General features: G+C 35.8%; 1 protein-coding gene across 1 annotated transcript; it reads right to left on the bottom strand.

Moving 5' to 3' along the window:
* Positions 1-12,136: 12,136 nt before the first annotated feature.
* Positions 12,137-12,661, bottom strand: LOC141660052 (uncharacterized). Its single transcript, XM_074467012.1, has one exon. It carries the CDS (start codon positions 12,659-12,661, stop codon positions 12,137-12,139), a length of 525 nt encoding a protein of 174 aa, XP_074323113.1.
* Positions 12,662-13,667: the final 1,006 nt, after the last annotated feature.

The raw sequence follows: 13,667 nt of genomic DNA, 5'->3' as shown, positions 1-13,667 counted from the left end.
CTTGTTTCGTTGTAACGTTGGATGCTAGTTTTCTTACTTTGAACTTATTTACTCTTGTGACGTACTCTATTTTAATATAATTAGTTTAGTTATTATTTTCTTGTGTTTGTTTATCATGATTTCATATGAACCCATGATGACGATAAGTGCTATTATGGGCTAATCGTGATCATGGGGTTGCAACGGATTTATTATGGAATTCTTTAGTTAATTGTTTAATACTTTAGTGTGTGATGATTGTATGATATCTAGTATTGGTTGTGCGTATTCGTCTTATGTGCGTCGCGAACATATAAGATAGGGTGTTAATCTCTTGTGAAGCGACGGTGGATCTTGAGATTTAGAACTTGCCATGCTAGCATAGATTCATGTATGTTGTGCATTATTAGTGGGTAACTCTAACAGTTTTATTTGCCCTATGTAATCAAAAGGAATAACTTGTGCTTAAATCGTTATGTTTTCAATTTCTGTAAACATATAGGAACTCAACATAATTGATGACTATTCAACTTCTATCTTAATTGTGGATGCTTGGTAGAATGGTATTAGTACAATGAAAGTTGACTTTTATCAGTTTCGTGTTATTCGATTAATATCATCACTATCACATGCTAAAGGTAATAACAATGGCTATTGAAGGAAGTAATAATGAAGTTGTGATCTTATGAGTGTTTTATTATTGATAATTTGAAGTGTTAAGTAAGTGATTAATTAAGTAGTTAATTATAGTTAATATTTAATCAACAATCTTAAGTGTTAGTGTCTTAACATTGAGAAGTAATCATACATTGGTGAGTAAGTTTAATTAGACAATAATTTAGTCTGAGTCTCTGTGGGAACGAACTAGAAAGTATTCTATATTACTTGCGAACGCGTATACTTGCGTGAATATTAGTGCGTGATTTCGCCCTAACAGTGGCTTGGAGATAGTAATTGAAGGTACAATTACTTTGCTGATTTGAACTAGAAGTTTTTCCCCCTTAGTTGGTCCTTTCTCCCCCTTACTTGAATCTCTCTCCCCCTTTTTGCCATCATCAAGTGGAGGAGTTAGGCCTTGTGCTTTAGCCAGTTGCATAAGAAGATTTGTCTGAGTCTGTTGATTTTGAAGAAGTAGAGCCACTAAATTCTCAATAACTTGAACTCTGTTCTCCAGCTTGGCTATCTTCTTGTCAGAATCTGATTCTCTCCTTAATCTCAGTAATAGATCTTGCATGGTACCATATGGCATTACTGAATCCAGCTTCTCAGAGTTATAGGTCTTCAAGTCAGCTATATCCCTTTTCAATTCATCCATACTGAGATTCTGTCTTAAGTGCTGGATCTTCATTAGATGTAGAGAGTCCAGGTGAGCTTGAAGAACAGCCTTGGTATTAGCATCTGAAGTTTCCTGGAGGGCCTATTGAATAGCTATTACTTGTTTGACCAAAGACACCTCAAATTGTCCTGGTGTAGATTCCTTTGCCCATGCCCATTCAGGTAAACTTAAAGCAGAACTTGGGCCTTCAGCTCCCCCTAAGTTCATGCTTCCATCCAAAGAACCAGACTCATCATCATCAGAATTTACTCCAAATTCTTCAGATGGCTCTCCAGCTTGAGAAGGCATTTTGTTCACAGCAGCTTTATCTCTTTGAAGAGATTCTGTGGTGTGCACTAAATTCAAAGTCTGCTCTGCCTCCACATTGCCCTGAGCAGCCAACAATTGATAAGCTGAAACAGGGTGAGTAAAAGTGTCAGCATCCAAGGAAATGTTATCAATTATAGCTTTGTAATGTTGCTGAAATTGTCTTTCCTTTTCAGTATCATCCACAATTATTGACTCACTAGCAATGGCTGGTTCCATCCTTATTTCTCCGGTACCTGCCTTTGTCTCATATTCTCTCTTTCGTTATATCAGGATCTCACCCTGGCTCCCCACCTTCACACCCTCACCTTCACCTACTAAGGTGGGACTCCTCTCACTCACTTTTGCCAATCCTGAATGAATGGATTGCTGAGATTCACTCTTTTCTCTCCTTTTGCCTGGGAGCAACCCAGCCTCTCACTTAATGCACTCTCCTCTCTCAGTCCTAAGAGTGATTGTATTACCACTAAATCTTCTGCACTTGAAATTATTGAAATTTGAAGTTGTGCAGAGACACTCGACGGATAAGTGATATCCGTCGGGTGAGTGGTAAAGCTATCCGATGGATAACTGCTGTTAAGCTTATCCGTCGGGATACAATCACTACTCGACGGATGAGCAATATCCATCGAGATAGTAGAAATGAATGAGGTGGGAAGAGAAACTATTGCTGACTCTGTGTTGATTGAAGTTATTTGAGGCACAGATGTCACAATAGAATCTGAAAGAATTGGCAAGTGAGCCAACAAATCATCTAAAAGATGATGCTCACTTGCACTAGATTTTGGCTTCCCCAACACAGTTAAAGAAGGGGAATCAGGAATTGAAGTGTTTATCATGTCCACTTCCAGTGAGTTAGTTGGTGAGTATGGTGTTTCAGAGGCTTCTATAATGAGAGATTTTGGCTGTGACTCCACATTTATTGGAGCCACATCAATATGAATTTGAGAAGGTGCAGGGACTGTGTCTTTAGCACCAGTTTGCACTAAGTCTGTGCCCTGTGCATCCCCAGTTGTTTTGGATTTCTTCTTTCTAGTGTAAGTTTGGGGTGAGCTTGTGTCCCTAACCCTCTTGGCATGTGCTCTTGGATGAGAGCTTTGTTCAATAACCACATCCTTTTGGGAGGATGCTGCTAGAAGTGAGCGTTTGTCCTTTTTAAGCACTGCAGTTTATTGGGAAACTGCAGTGTGGCTAGGCTGGGATTCCCTCAACTCTCCAACCTTATCCTTGGGGTTTCTTTGATGTTCACCCCTTCCCTCACCTATCTTACCCTCCTTCACACTCCCCTCTTTGGCTTTGGTGGATTTTTCAACTGGTACCTTTTGAGAGATACCATAGGGGGTTTTCTTTGATTTGTAGTTGTTTTGGCAGCTTTTGTAGGCAACTATTTGGTCATTATCACATTTGCCATAGTTATACCTGAAGTCAAAGAAATAGAAGAGATTGGAATAGTTGAGGGTATGGATGAACTTACCTCACTTACTTGAGGTGTCAGCATTACAGGAAAATAGAACATTGGAACATCCCTGTGCTGGTTGGCTCTGTTCAAGTCTGCAATGATTCTTCTCTCTTGAACCCAACAAGCTAATTTGTTGTTTGGGTTCTCAAGCACAATCTCTTGACAAAGATGGTTATCCAAAAGCATAAAAAATCTAGCATAGTAAACATTCTTTCTTCTTTTGGCTAAGTCACCTAATTTAAAACCTAACTCATACACAATAAGGTCAATGAAATTGTAAAATTTGTCTGTAACTAGCATGTATAGCATGTTAAGCATGGAAATGTTCATAGAATCAAAATTACTGATTTTTCCAGAAAAGACTTTAGTTACAACATCACACATGTAACTCCATTCCTTCCTAAGACCTAGTCTTCTAATGTTACTTAGTTTTCTAGTAGGAAGTGCATAATGAATGGAATTGAGCATATTGACAAGATCACTGTCAGTGTGTGGTGCAGTTACATTATCATCAGGAATCTTGAAAAATGCTTTTATTACATCACAATTGATAAAGAATTCATTACCTTTGATGGTCAGAGTGATGGTTTTGTCAGTAAAGTTGTAGATTGATGTTGTCCACATCTCTTCAACAACTTCACAATAAATTGTGGGTGATTCCAGCATGGCAAAACTTAACTTGCAGTTCTTCACGAAGTCCATCATCTTATGATAGTCTTCTGATTGCTGAATACCCTTATTGACCAAAGCAGTGAAGTTGTTCTTTTCATATATGAACCCAGTCTGTGATATGATCTTTACTACGGGTGCCATTGTTAGAGAAGAAAAGCTTGAAGAGAAAGAGGATTTTTGCTTCAGAGAGAATGAAATAACAAAGTTGAATTTGAGAATGAAATAAGCTTTTATACTTTACTCAAAATCAACGGATAAAAATCAGAAAGAGTAGTAAATTACCCAATAGAAATTGCCTAAAATAGCCATTTTAAAATAAACTGTAAAAATTCCACCCATTATTCGTTGTGTAATGCTTACAAACTGTAAGTATACTCGATGGATAATGTTCAGGGAATTAACGGTTAAGATTTAGACACTTCGACGGATGAGGATAAACTGTTATCCGTCGAGCTTTAAAATATTCCAGAAAAGTAATTGATTTTTATTTATAATTTGTATATCGACGGATGACTCAACCCGATGGATAATGGTCATCCGTCGAGATGCAAATTTGGACTTAGCCAAAATTTCATCCAAGACTAAAAATCAGCTAAATTTCTGGCTACTTTTCATCTTGAAAAATAATTCAGATAAATTTAAGAGTAATTAAGCATACCTAACTCACTTACCAACCTAGAAAAGGTGGATTCATCCAGTGGCTTGGTAAAAATATCTGCAAGTTGCTTCTCACTTGGAACAAAATATAGCTCTACAGTACCATTCATTACATGTTCCCTTATGAAATGGTACTTGATGTCTATATGCTTTGTCCTTGAATGTTGCACTGGATTTTCAGTTATGGCAATTGCACTTGTGTTGTCACAGAAAATAGGAATCCTTTCAACTTGCAAACCATAGTCTAGCAATTGATTTTTCATCCATAAAATATGTGCACAGCAACTGCCAGCAGCAATATATTCAGCTTCAGCTGTAGAAGTAGAAACTGAATTTTGCTTTTTACTGAACCAGGACACAAGCTTGTCTCCTAAAAATTGACAGGTTCCTGTTGTGCTTTTTCTGTCAATTCTGCAACCTGCATAGTCTGCATCTGAATAACCAGTTAGATCAAAACCAGAATCTCTAGGATACCAAATGCCAAGTTTTGGTGTTCCTTTGAGATATCTGAAAATTCTCTTAATAGCTATTAAGTGAGACTCTCTAGGATCAGCCTGAAATCTAGCACATAAACATGTAGCAAACATTATATCTGGCCTACTAGCTGTTAAGTACAGAAGTGAACCAACCATGCCTCTATAACTTGAAATATCCACAGACTTTTCAGTAGTGTTTAGTTCAAGCTTAGTTGCAGTGGCCATGGGAGTTTTTGCAGATGTGCAATCCATTAGATCAAACTTCTTTATAAGATCAAAAATATATTTAGTTTGACTAATGAATATTCCATCACTAACTTGCTTAACTTGTAAACCAAGAAAGTAAGTTAGTTCTCCCATCATACTCATTTCATACTTACTTTGCATCAGTTTGGCAAACTTTTTACAAAGTTTATCATCTGTAGAGCCAAAAATAATATCATCTACATAAATTTGAACAAGTATGCTAGAGCCATTAACATTTCTGAAAAATAAAGTTTTATCTACAGTACCTCTTGTGAAGTGATTTTCCAAAAGGAACTTTGATAAAGTGTTATACCAGGCTCTAGGTGCTTGTTTTAGTCCATAAAGTGCTTTCAGTAGATAATAGACATACTCTGGGAAATTTGGATCTTCAAAGCCAGAAGGTTGACTTACATACACTTCTTCCTCCAAATCTCCATTCAGAAAGGCACTTTTGACATCCATTTGATAGACCTTGAAATTGGCATGGGCTGCATAGGCTAAGAAGATTCTGATGGCTTTAAGTCTTGCAACAGGAGCAAATATTTCATCAAAATCTATCATTTCTTGCTGACAATAGCCTTTAGCAACCAATCTTGCTTTGTTCCTTACCACTATGCCATTTTCATCCATCTTGTTTCTGAATACCCATTTGGTGTCTATTGGATTCTTTCATGTAGGCTTGGGTACCAGCTTCCATACATTATTCCTTTCAAATTGGTTTAGCTCCTGTTGCATAGCTAAAATCCAATCAGGATCTAACAAGGCTTCTTCTACCTTCTTTGGTTCTTCCTTAGACAGGAAGCTGCTGTATAGACATTCTTCTTGAGTTGCTCTCCTGGTTTGAACTCTGGAAGAAACATCACCAATAATCAGTTCAAAGGGGTGATCTTTTGTCCATTTTCTTGGTTGAGGTAGATTAGCCCTAGATGAAGAGACCTCAATGTTGTCTTGATGTGTGATTGAGTTTTGATTGCTAGAAACTCGCCCTGAGTTTGTGGATCTTTGATTTAAGATAGGGGTACTTTCTATGGGTGATCTGCCTTGACTTCCTGCATTTTTGATAACCCGATGGATGGTAAATTTTGAGTACCGACGGATGAGGCAGGTTGTCTTCCGACAGATAATACAGATTGCCTTCCGACGGATGAAGCATTATGTAACTCGACGGATGTTGAGTTTTGTGCTTCATTTGTGGTAGATTTGTCTGCATTATCCTTAGATACTGTTTCTTAATCACTCTCATCATCACTTTCATCACTGACCATCTCAACATTGTCGAATTTGAGGCTTTCATGGTAATCTCCATCTTTTAGTCCTTCAATCTTTTTATCATCAAACACAACATGTATAGATTCAACAACAATGTTGGTTCTTAGATTGTAGACTCTATATGCTTTACCAACAGCATATCCAACAAAAATTCTTTCATCTGCTTTAGCATCAAACTTCCCATTTTGATCAGTTTGATTTCTCAGAATGTAGCATTTACAACCAAAGACATGAAGAAAGTTTAGAGTTGGATTCTTGTTCTTGAACAGTTGATAAGGTGTCATGCATCTTGCTTGATTAATCAGAGAGATGTTCTGAGTGTAGCATGCAGTGTTTACAGCTTCAGCCCATAAATAAGTTGGTAATTTTGATTCTTCAAGCATTGTCCTTGCAGCTTCAATAAGAGATCTATTCTTTCTTTCCACTACTCCATTCTATTGTGGAGTCCTTGTTGCTGAAAACTCATGCAAGATCCCATTTTCCTCACAAAATACTCTCATGACATAGTTCTTGAACTCAGTTCCATTGTCACTCCTGATTCTTCTAACTTTGAAATCAGGATGATTGTTAACTTGCCTTATGTGATTGATGATGATTTCACTAGCCTCATCTTTGAACTTTAGGAAATAGGTCCAAGAGAATTTTGAGAAATCATCTACAATTACTAGGCAAAATCTTTTCTTTGAAATTGACAATACATTGACTAGTCCAAACAAATCCATGTGAAGCAGTTGCAGAGGCTCTTCAATTGCTGAATCAAGTTTCTTCCTGAATGATGCTTTAATCTGCTTCCCTTTTTGGCAGGCATCACACAGTCCATCCTTTGTAAACTCCACCAGAGGAATGCCTCTAACTAGCTCTTTCTTTACCAGCTCATTTATGGTCTTGAAGTTCAAATGGGATAGCATCTTGTGCCATAGCCAACTTTCATCTTGACTTGCTTTACTGAGAAGACAAGTTACAGATTCTGCTTTAGTTGAGTTGAAGTCAGCTAGGTACACATTTCCTCTTCTCACACCAGTGAGAACCACTTTATTGTTTTGATTATTAATCACAACACAAGTTTCTTTGTTGAAGGTTACTGAGTTGCCTTTATCACAAAGCTGGATGATACTCAACTGATTATGTTTAAGACCATCCACTAAGGCAACCTCTTCACTGATGACATTGTCCTTTAAAATCAAGCCATATCCAACAGTATAACCTTTGCTGTCATCTCCAAAAGTGATACTTGGGCCAGCTCTCTCTTCAAACTCCGTGAGCAGGGTAGAATCACCAGTCATGTGTCTTGAACAACCACTATCCAAGTACGAAAGATTCCTTCTGTTTCCCTGCACACATCAAAATTAAATCAAGTTGATTTTGCTACCCAAGTTTCCTCGGGTCTTGCCTTGTTAGCTTTCTTCTTCTGTTTCTTAAGTGTTAACTCATTTGACTTAGGAATTTCATATTCTTCCTTAGTCATTTGGGTTGGGCCTTTGAAACCACTAGATGCAACAGAATTATCATGCATGTTATGGCTAACAGGAAATGGCATGCTTGGTGCAAACATGTTATTCTAGTAAGGCATGCTAAATGACATTTGAGGCATATTGTATGCAGCATAATATGGATTAGGTGCAAATGGCATATTAGCAAACTGTGCATTCATGTTCTGTGTAGGCCTAGCATTAACAGGCATGGGAGGCATGGCATTCATATTAGAGAATTGAGGCTGAACAGACATGGGAGTAGGCATGGCAGATTTGCAATTAACAGATAAATAATTTACACTACCACACTTGACACAGATTTTTTTAGGAGAATATTTGTCAGGTGTGTAGTTGTTGTGTTTGTTAATCCCTACTTTACCATTCCTATTGTTTTTCCTTTTAGTCTCTGTTTTTACCTCTATCTTCTCAAGTCTGTTATTTAACTGTTTGACAGTCCTGTGACCAATATTAGCCTTCTTCCCTTTCTTGGCTTGACTTGACTCTCCTGAAACAAAGTTCTTGGAAACAGACCCATACTTATCATTTAGCTTGGTTAATTTGGCTATGCTAATGGGTTTTCTTACAGCCGACGGATGAGGATTTTTATCATTTGATGGATAACACTTTTTGTTATCCGACGGATAGTCCTCATCATCCGTCGAGTCTACATTTGTCAGCAACCCATCTACCAAAATAGGTTCTAGTTTCTCCTTATTCTTTTTCCAGGCTTCATCACAAAAATAATCAATTCCTTGAACCTTGGTGATTTGAGCATGAACATCTCTGGATGTTTTCCATGCTTTAATCACCTCTTGTTCATGATCGAGCTGCTTCTTTAAAATTTCTTCCTTTTTCAAGTACTCAGTTAATTCCTCCTTGGCAATTCTACACTCAATTTTTAGTTTCTCTAATTCAACAAACTGAGACTCAAGCACATTATTCCTCTCACTCAAAAACAAGTTGTTTTCTTTGATTTTAGCATTTTCTTTAGTGAGGGACTTAAGTGTAACACGCAAATGATTCAATTCTATAGACATATCATTTATTACATCATTACACTCAGCTTTAGATAAATGTGCAAGGTTTGTAGTGATTACCGGATTGCTTGAGGAACTTGTCTCTGTTTCATCAGACTTGGCCATAAGGGCCAGATTGATATAGCTGATATCTTCATCTTCATCCAAGCCATCAGCTGCCCAGTCATTCCCTTGTGTAATAAAAGCCCTTTCATTTTGTTTGAGTAGATCAAAGTATTTTGGCATATAATCTACAGACTCAAATCTTTTCTTACTGGAATCTGACTTTTTACACTCACTTACAAAATGCCCTGCCAAGCCATATTTGAAACACTTGAATTTTGATTTATCCACCATGTTTCTATTTGGCTTGGCAGCTCCAAAGTTCTTCATGAACTTGAGCTTGGAAAATATTCTTGAAAGGAATGCTAGGTGCTCATCAATGCCCTCCATGTCATCTTGGCTCAATGAATCTTCATTTTCTGCAGCTAGCCCTTTACCCTTGCTTTCACAGGCCTTTGAAGTTGATTCCACAGCTTCCATCTTCACTTCCTTCTCCTTTTCCAGATCAGCAACTAGTGCAATGGATCCTCCTTTCTTCTTTCCTCTCTCCATTCTTTCATCCTCCTCTATTTCAAGCTCATAGGTCTTCAGAATGCCATACAGTCTCTCCAAAGTAAACTCCTTATAATCTTGTGAGTTTCTCAATGAGATTGTCATTGGTTTCCATTCCTTTGGAAGAGATATGAGAAATTTCAGATTGGAGTCTTTAGTCTGATAGACTCTTCCATGCAATTTAAGAGCATTTAGTAGCTTTTGGAATCTACTAAAAATGTCAGTGAGTGACTAACTTTCTTCATTGTGAAAATGCTCATATTGCTGAATCAGGAGCTGCATTTTATTTTCTCTTACTTGCTCAGTACTATCACAGATTTTCTGTATTGTGTCCCAAACTTCCTTGGCAGTCTTGCAGTTGATAATGTTATCAAACATGTCTGCATCAACACCATTAAACAGAATGTTCATGGCCTTTTTATCTTTCCTGACTTGTTCAATATCAGGATCAGACCATTCATGCCTTCGCTTTGGAACAGATGGTTCATTTCCTGTTACAGCTCTCATTGGAACATGAGGGCCTCTTTCTATGCAGTCCACATAGGCCTCATCTTGAGAAAGCATATGAAGATGCATCTTTACCTTCCAGTGATGGTAATTATCTTTATCAAAAAAAGGAATCTTGACTCCAACATCTTTCTTGTTCATCTTGCTGAATTGTTTTGATCTTTAAACTCTTTGTAGATTAAGAGCTTGCTCTGATACCAATTGTTAGTGCCTTAACAATATAGCAAGAATTACAGAAGGGGGGTTGAATGGAATTCTTGAACCTTTTTCTTGAAATAAAAATGTTCAACTCGATTATGGATATATTTGTTTTGATTAGCACTATGCGGAATGTAAACTTGAATGAATCAAAAAATAAGTAATTAAAAACAAGAGTCTTTAAAAACTTTCTGGTGGATTTAAATAATTCCACCAGAGATATATATAATATATCGAGAGGACTCTGTGTGCAGAAATGCTCACAGCTGCTTACAAAATAGAACTGCTGAGAATACAGGAAATGCTAAAGATTGTGCTTACAAAGATTTCTCTGTTTTCTTAAGTTTCTCAGCTATCTCAATTATTTTTCTATTTGCTACTCTCTTGGTTTATATATTACCAAGAATACAAAGTCAAAAGAACTGAACAAATATAAAATCTAACAGACTTGATCTTTGTTGCTTTTCGTCCTTTATTACCCAGTTAATGGGCTTACACAGTGTGTTTGTATCCAACTTGACGGCTGTGTGTCAGCTTTCACTGTTCAACTGATGTTTGAATCTTGATATGATCATCCGTCGACTTTCAGATCATCCGTCGATGACTTAATTGATCATCCGTCGACTGCTATGTTAAACATCCGTTGATAGTCATTTGATCATCCGTCGAAGCTTTGTTAATCATCCGTCGGTAGCTATTTTGGTACTTGACTTCATTTCACTTATACAGAATTATAAGACATTGCTTATGTATAATTAATCAACCTATTCTGCATATCTAGGTAAAGTCAACATGACTTATATGCTACTACAGATTCTATACAAAGGTGCATACATCACTGTGCTACAAACTTATTATTACATAAGTTACTCACTCGATGGATAATAATTTAATCATCCGTCGGGACTATAATGAGTTATCCGTCGGGACTAAAACTCTTATCCGTCGAGTGCTACATTATTTCACTAAGTAAAATCTACTTACACATTTTGTTTAAGTGATCATCAAGTACACAACATATTCACAACATTCCTAGTAGATTTTTAGGGGACTATTTTAATATGTTTCTGATTTCGATTCTAGATACTCGTATCCCTGCAATTAGCTATCTTTTTAGGTGCTTTGTAAAGTCTAGGGTCATAAATTAGGTATTTTCCTTAACCATTGTATATTTTATGTTGTTATTTGTTATTTTTACATCTATCCAGTTAAACACTTATATGTAAATTTACTTACTTTTATCTAAAAGATACATTTGTTCTCCATTTATCAGTGTAGTGTATATTGAGATATTGTAAGTTATTTTTTGATAAAGATACTTGTATATCGTTATTTTAAGTCCTTGAACTCAATATTGTACAACTCCATGTCTAAGCAAATAAAATTTAACAAATATTGGACAAATAAATTTTATTATTAATATAATCCTCGAGTATACTACACTTTAAAACCAATGCAATTTCTTATGCCAAATAACAATACAAATGAGCAATAACCATTTTCCTTTAATGAAGCTCTCATGTGTTTGTGTTTTTGTAATGAAGAAGATAAACCAATAGAGGTGATCTATTTCGCTTTATAGTTGAGGCCTTTGATAGATTAATTATGTAGCTAATTGTGAGTTTTGTAAATTAATTCTTGTCTCTCATGACATAGCTTGGGTTGCATGCACTTGTAGAGTGATCACATATTGAGAAAAGTGCACCTCTAACTAATATAATGTATTAAAATTATATAATATAAATTCTTAATTTTGCTTACCACTAATAGACACAATTCCTAATTAACCACACAACATATAACTCAATAAATTTAAAAAATTCTTACTTGGTACACTAAAATAATAAGAAATCAAACTTGTATATTGCTTTGAGAAAATAAAAAATTGAAATATAAATTTCATATTCCCTTTATCATATTATTATTGTTTATGTGCTAGCACTATTTCTTCTAAGATGCTCCACGTGTTCAATGGCTTTTAGAGCCAATTCTCTGGCATCAATGGCCTCTTTGGCCCTAGCCTCCATCTCCATTTTGGCAGTCACAGCGGCCTTTTTCATGCTACCTGCTGAAATTTTGCAAGCAGCAAGGAAAATTTTGGCAGCATTCTTATCTACTGTCTTTCCTCCATTGGAATCACCAAGAACTAGGAGAGGCGAATTGTGGTTTAAACACATGACACAAAGATAAGGAGCATGGGGGTGAGAACCAATACAATTTACGTGAGAAGATGAGTAGCATCTCACGCAAGATACCACAACATTTGAAGTGATAAGCTTATCTGGATTTTTATGAACGGTAAAACAAACTGGACCCAAGGAAGGAGCATGGAGATAGATAATGCAATCTGTGCAAACGGTTTTGTTGGTTCCCAAGTGCTGGATGTGGTGCTTGAACCACTTTAATCTGTTGCCACAAAACTGGCAGTCAGTGGTAATAGTAGATGTAGGCATTTCAGTCTAGCTAGGGAATTTGAGGAGAATTTGCTTTTACAACTTTGTTTTGTTTTGAAGAGGATGAGCACGAGAGATTCTATTTATTATGAAAATGTTAGGATATGAATGTAACATATTTGAGCACTGATCAAGAAAAACAAGAATAAGAATACATTTTTTAACATTGTATTTTTTTATATTTCTATAGGTGGCCAGGTGATAACCGTTTTCATATAAAAATATTCTTTCCATTTAACTTTTTTCAATTTGAATGTTTATACTCAATAAATATGTAATCATATATGCATCAAATCCGGTCAACATTTCTAATATCTTGAGACAAATGGTACATTCAATTTTTTTTGTTGAGAATATTACATGCTATATATTTTCTTAAAAATGATTAGTGTGTACTCATTTTGTTTGTTAGAATTAACATGGTGTAAGCATGTGGTCATGAGATTGAAAAAGCTTAATAGTTAAAATACATTTAAATTTAAATATTTTTATCCTATATATATATGTATGAAATAAATCTATTTACTCTCTTATTCATAATATTATTTTCATTTTACTTACCCTAATAAGGAAAGTTCCTAAACTTTATCCTTTGATTGTTGTTATGAATATAACAAAAAAGTGTGTTTGATAGAGTATATATCTGTATATATATTTTAAAGAGATTTTATTCTCATACTTACATAACTTTGTAAATAATTGGGTGTTTATTAATATTAGTTTAGTCTTTAATGAAAAATAAATAAATTATTCTCAAAGTAGGAGTAATTGGGATTTGGGAGTTTATGAAAATTCATTGGTTGGAAGACTTGCCCGGAGATCCATGCTGATTGATATTTGGGCCTTAACTCTAGTTTTTTACATAGGATTTAGGTATTCTATACCAAAGAATTTAGCCGATAATAGTCTAAATGAATTATATTTAACTTAAAAGGGTGTATATTTTATCTGGACCCGATCACCCTAAAAATAAAAGTTGGGATAATAATACTAATTTTACAACCAA

The sequence above is a fragment of the Apium graveolens genome, chromosome 5 (genome assembly GCF_009905375.1).
Source record: "Apium graveolens cultivar Ventura chromosome 5, ASM990537v1, whole genome shotgun sequence".
NCBI classification, from domain to species: Eukaryota; Viridiplantae; Streptophyta; class Magnoliopsida; order Apiales; family Apiaceae; genus Apium; species Apium graveolens.
Note: the sequence above shows the minus strand (reverse complement) of the source record. Positions and strands in the feature narration are given on the sequence as shown.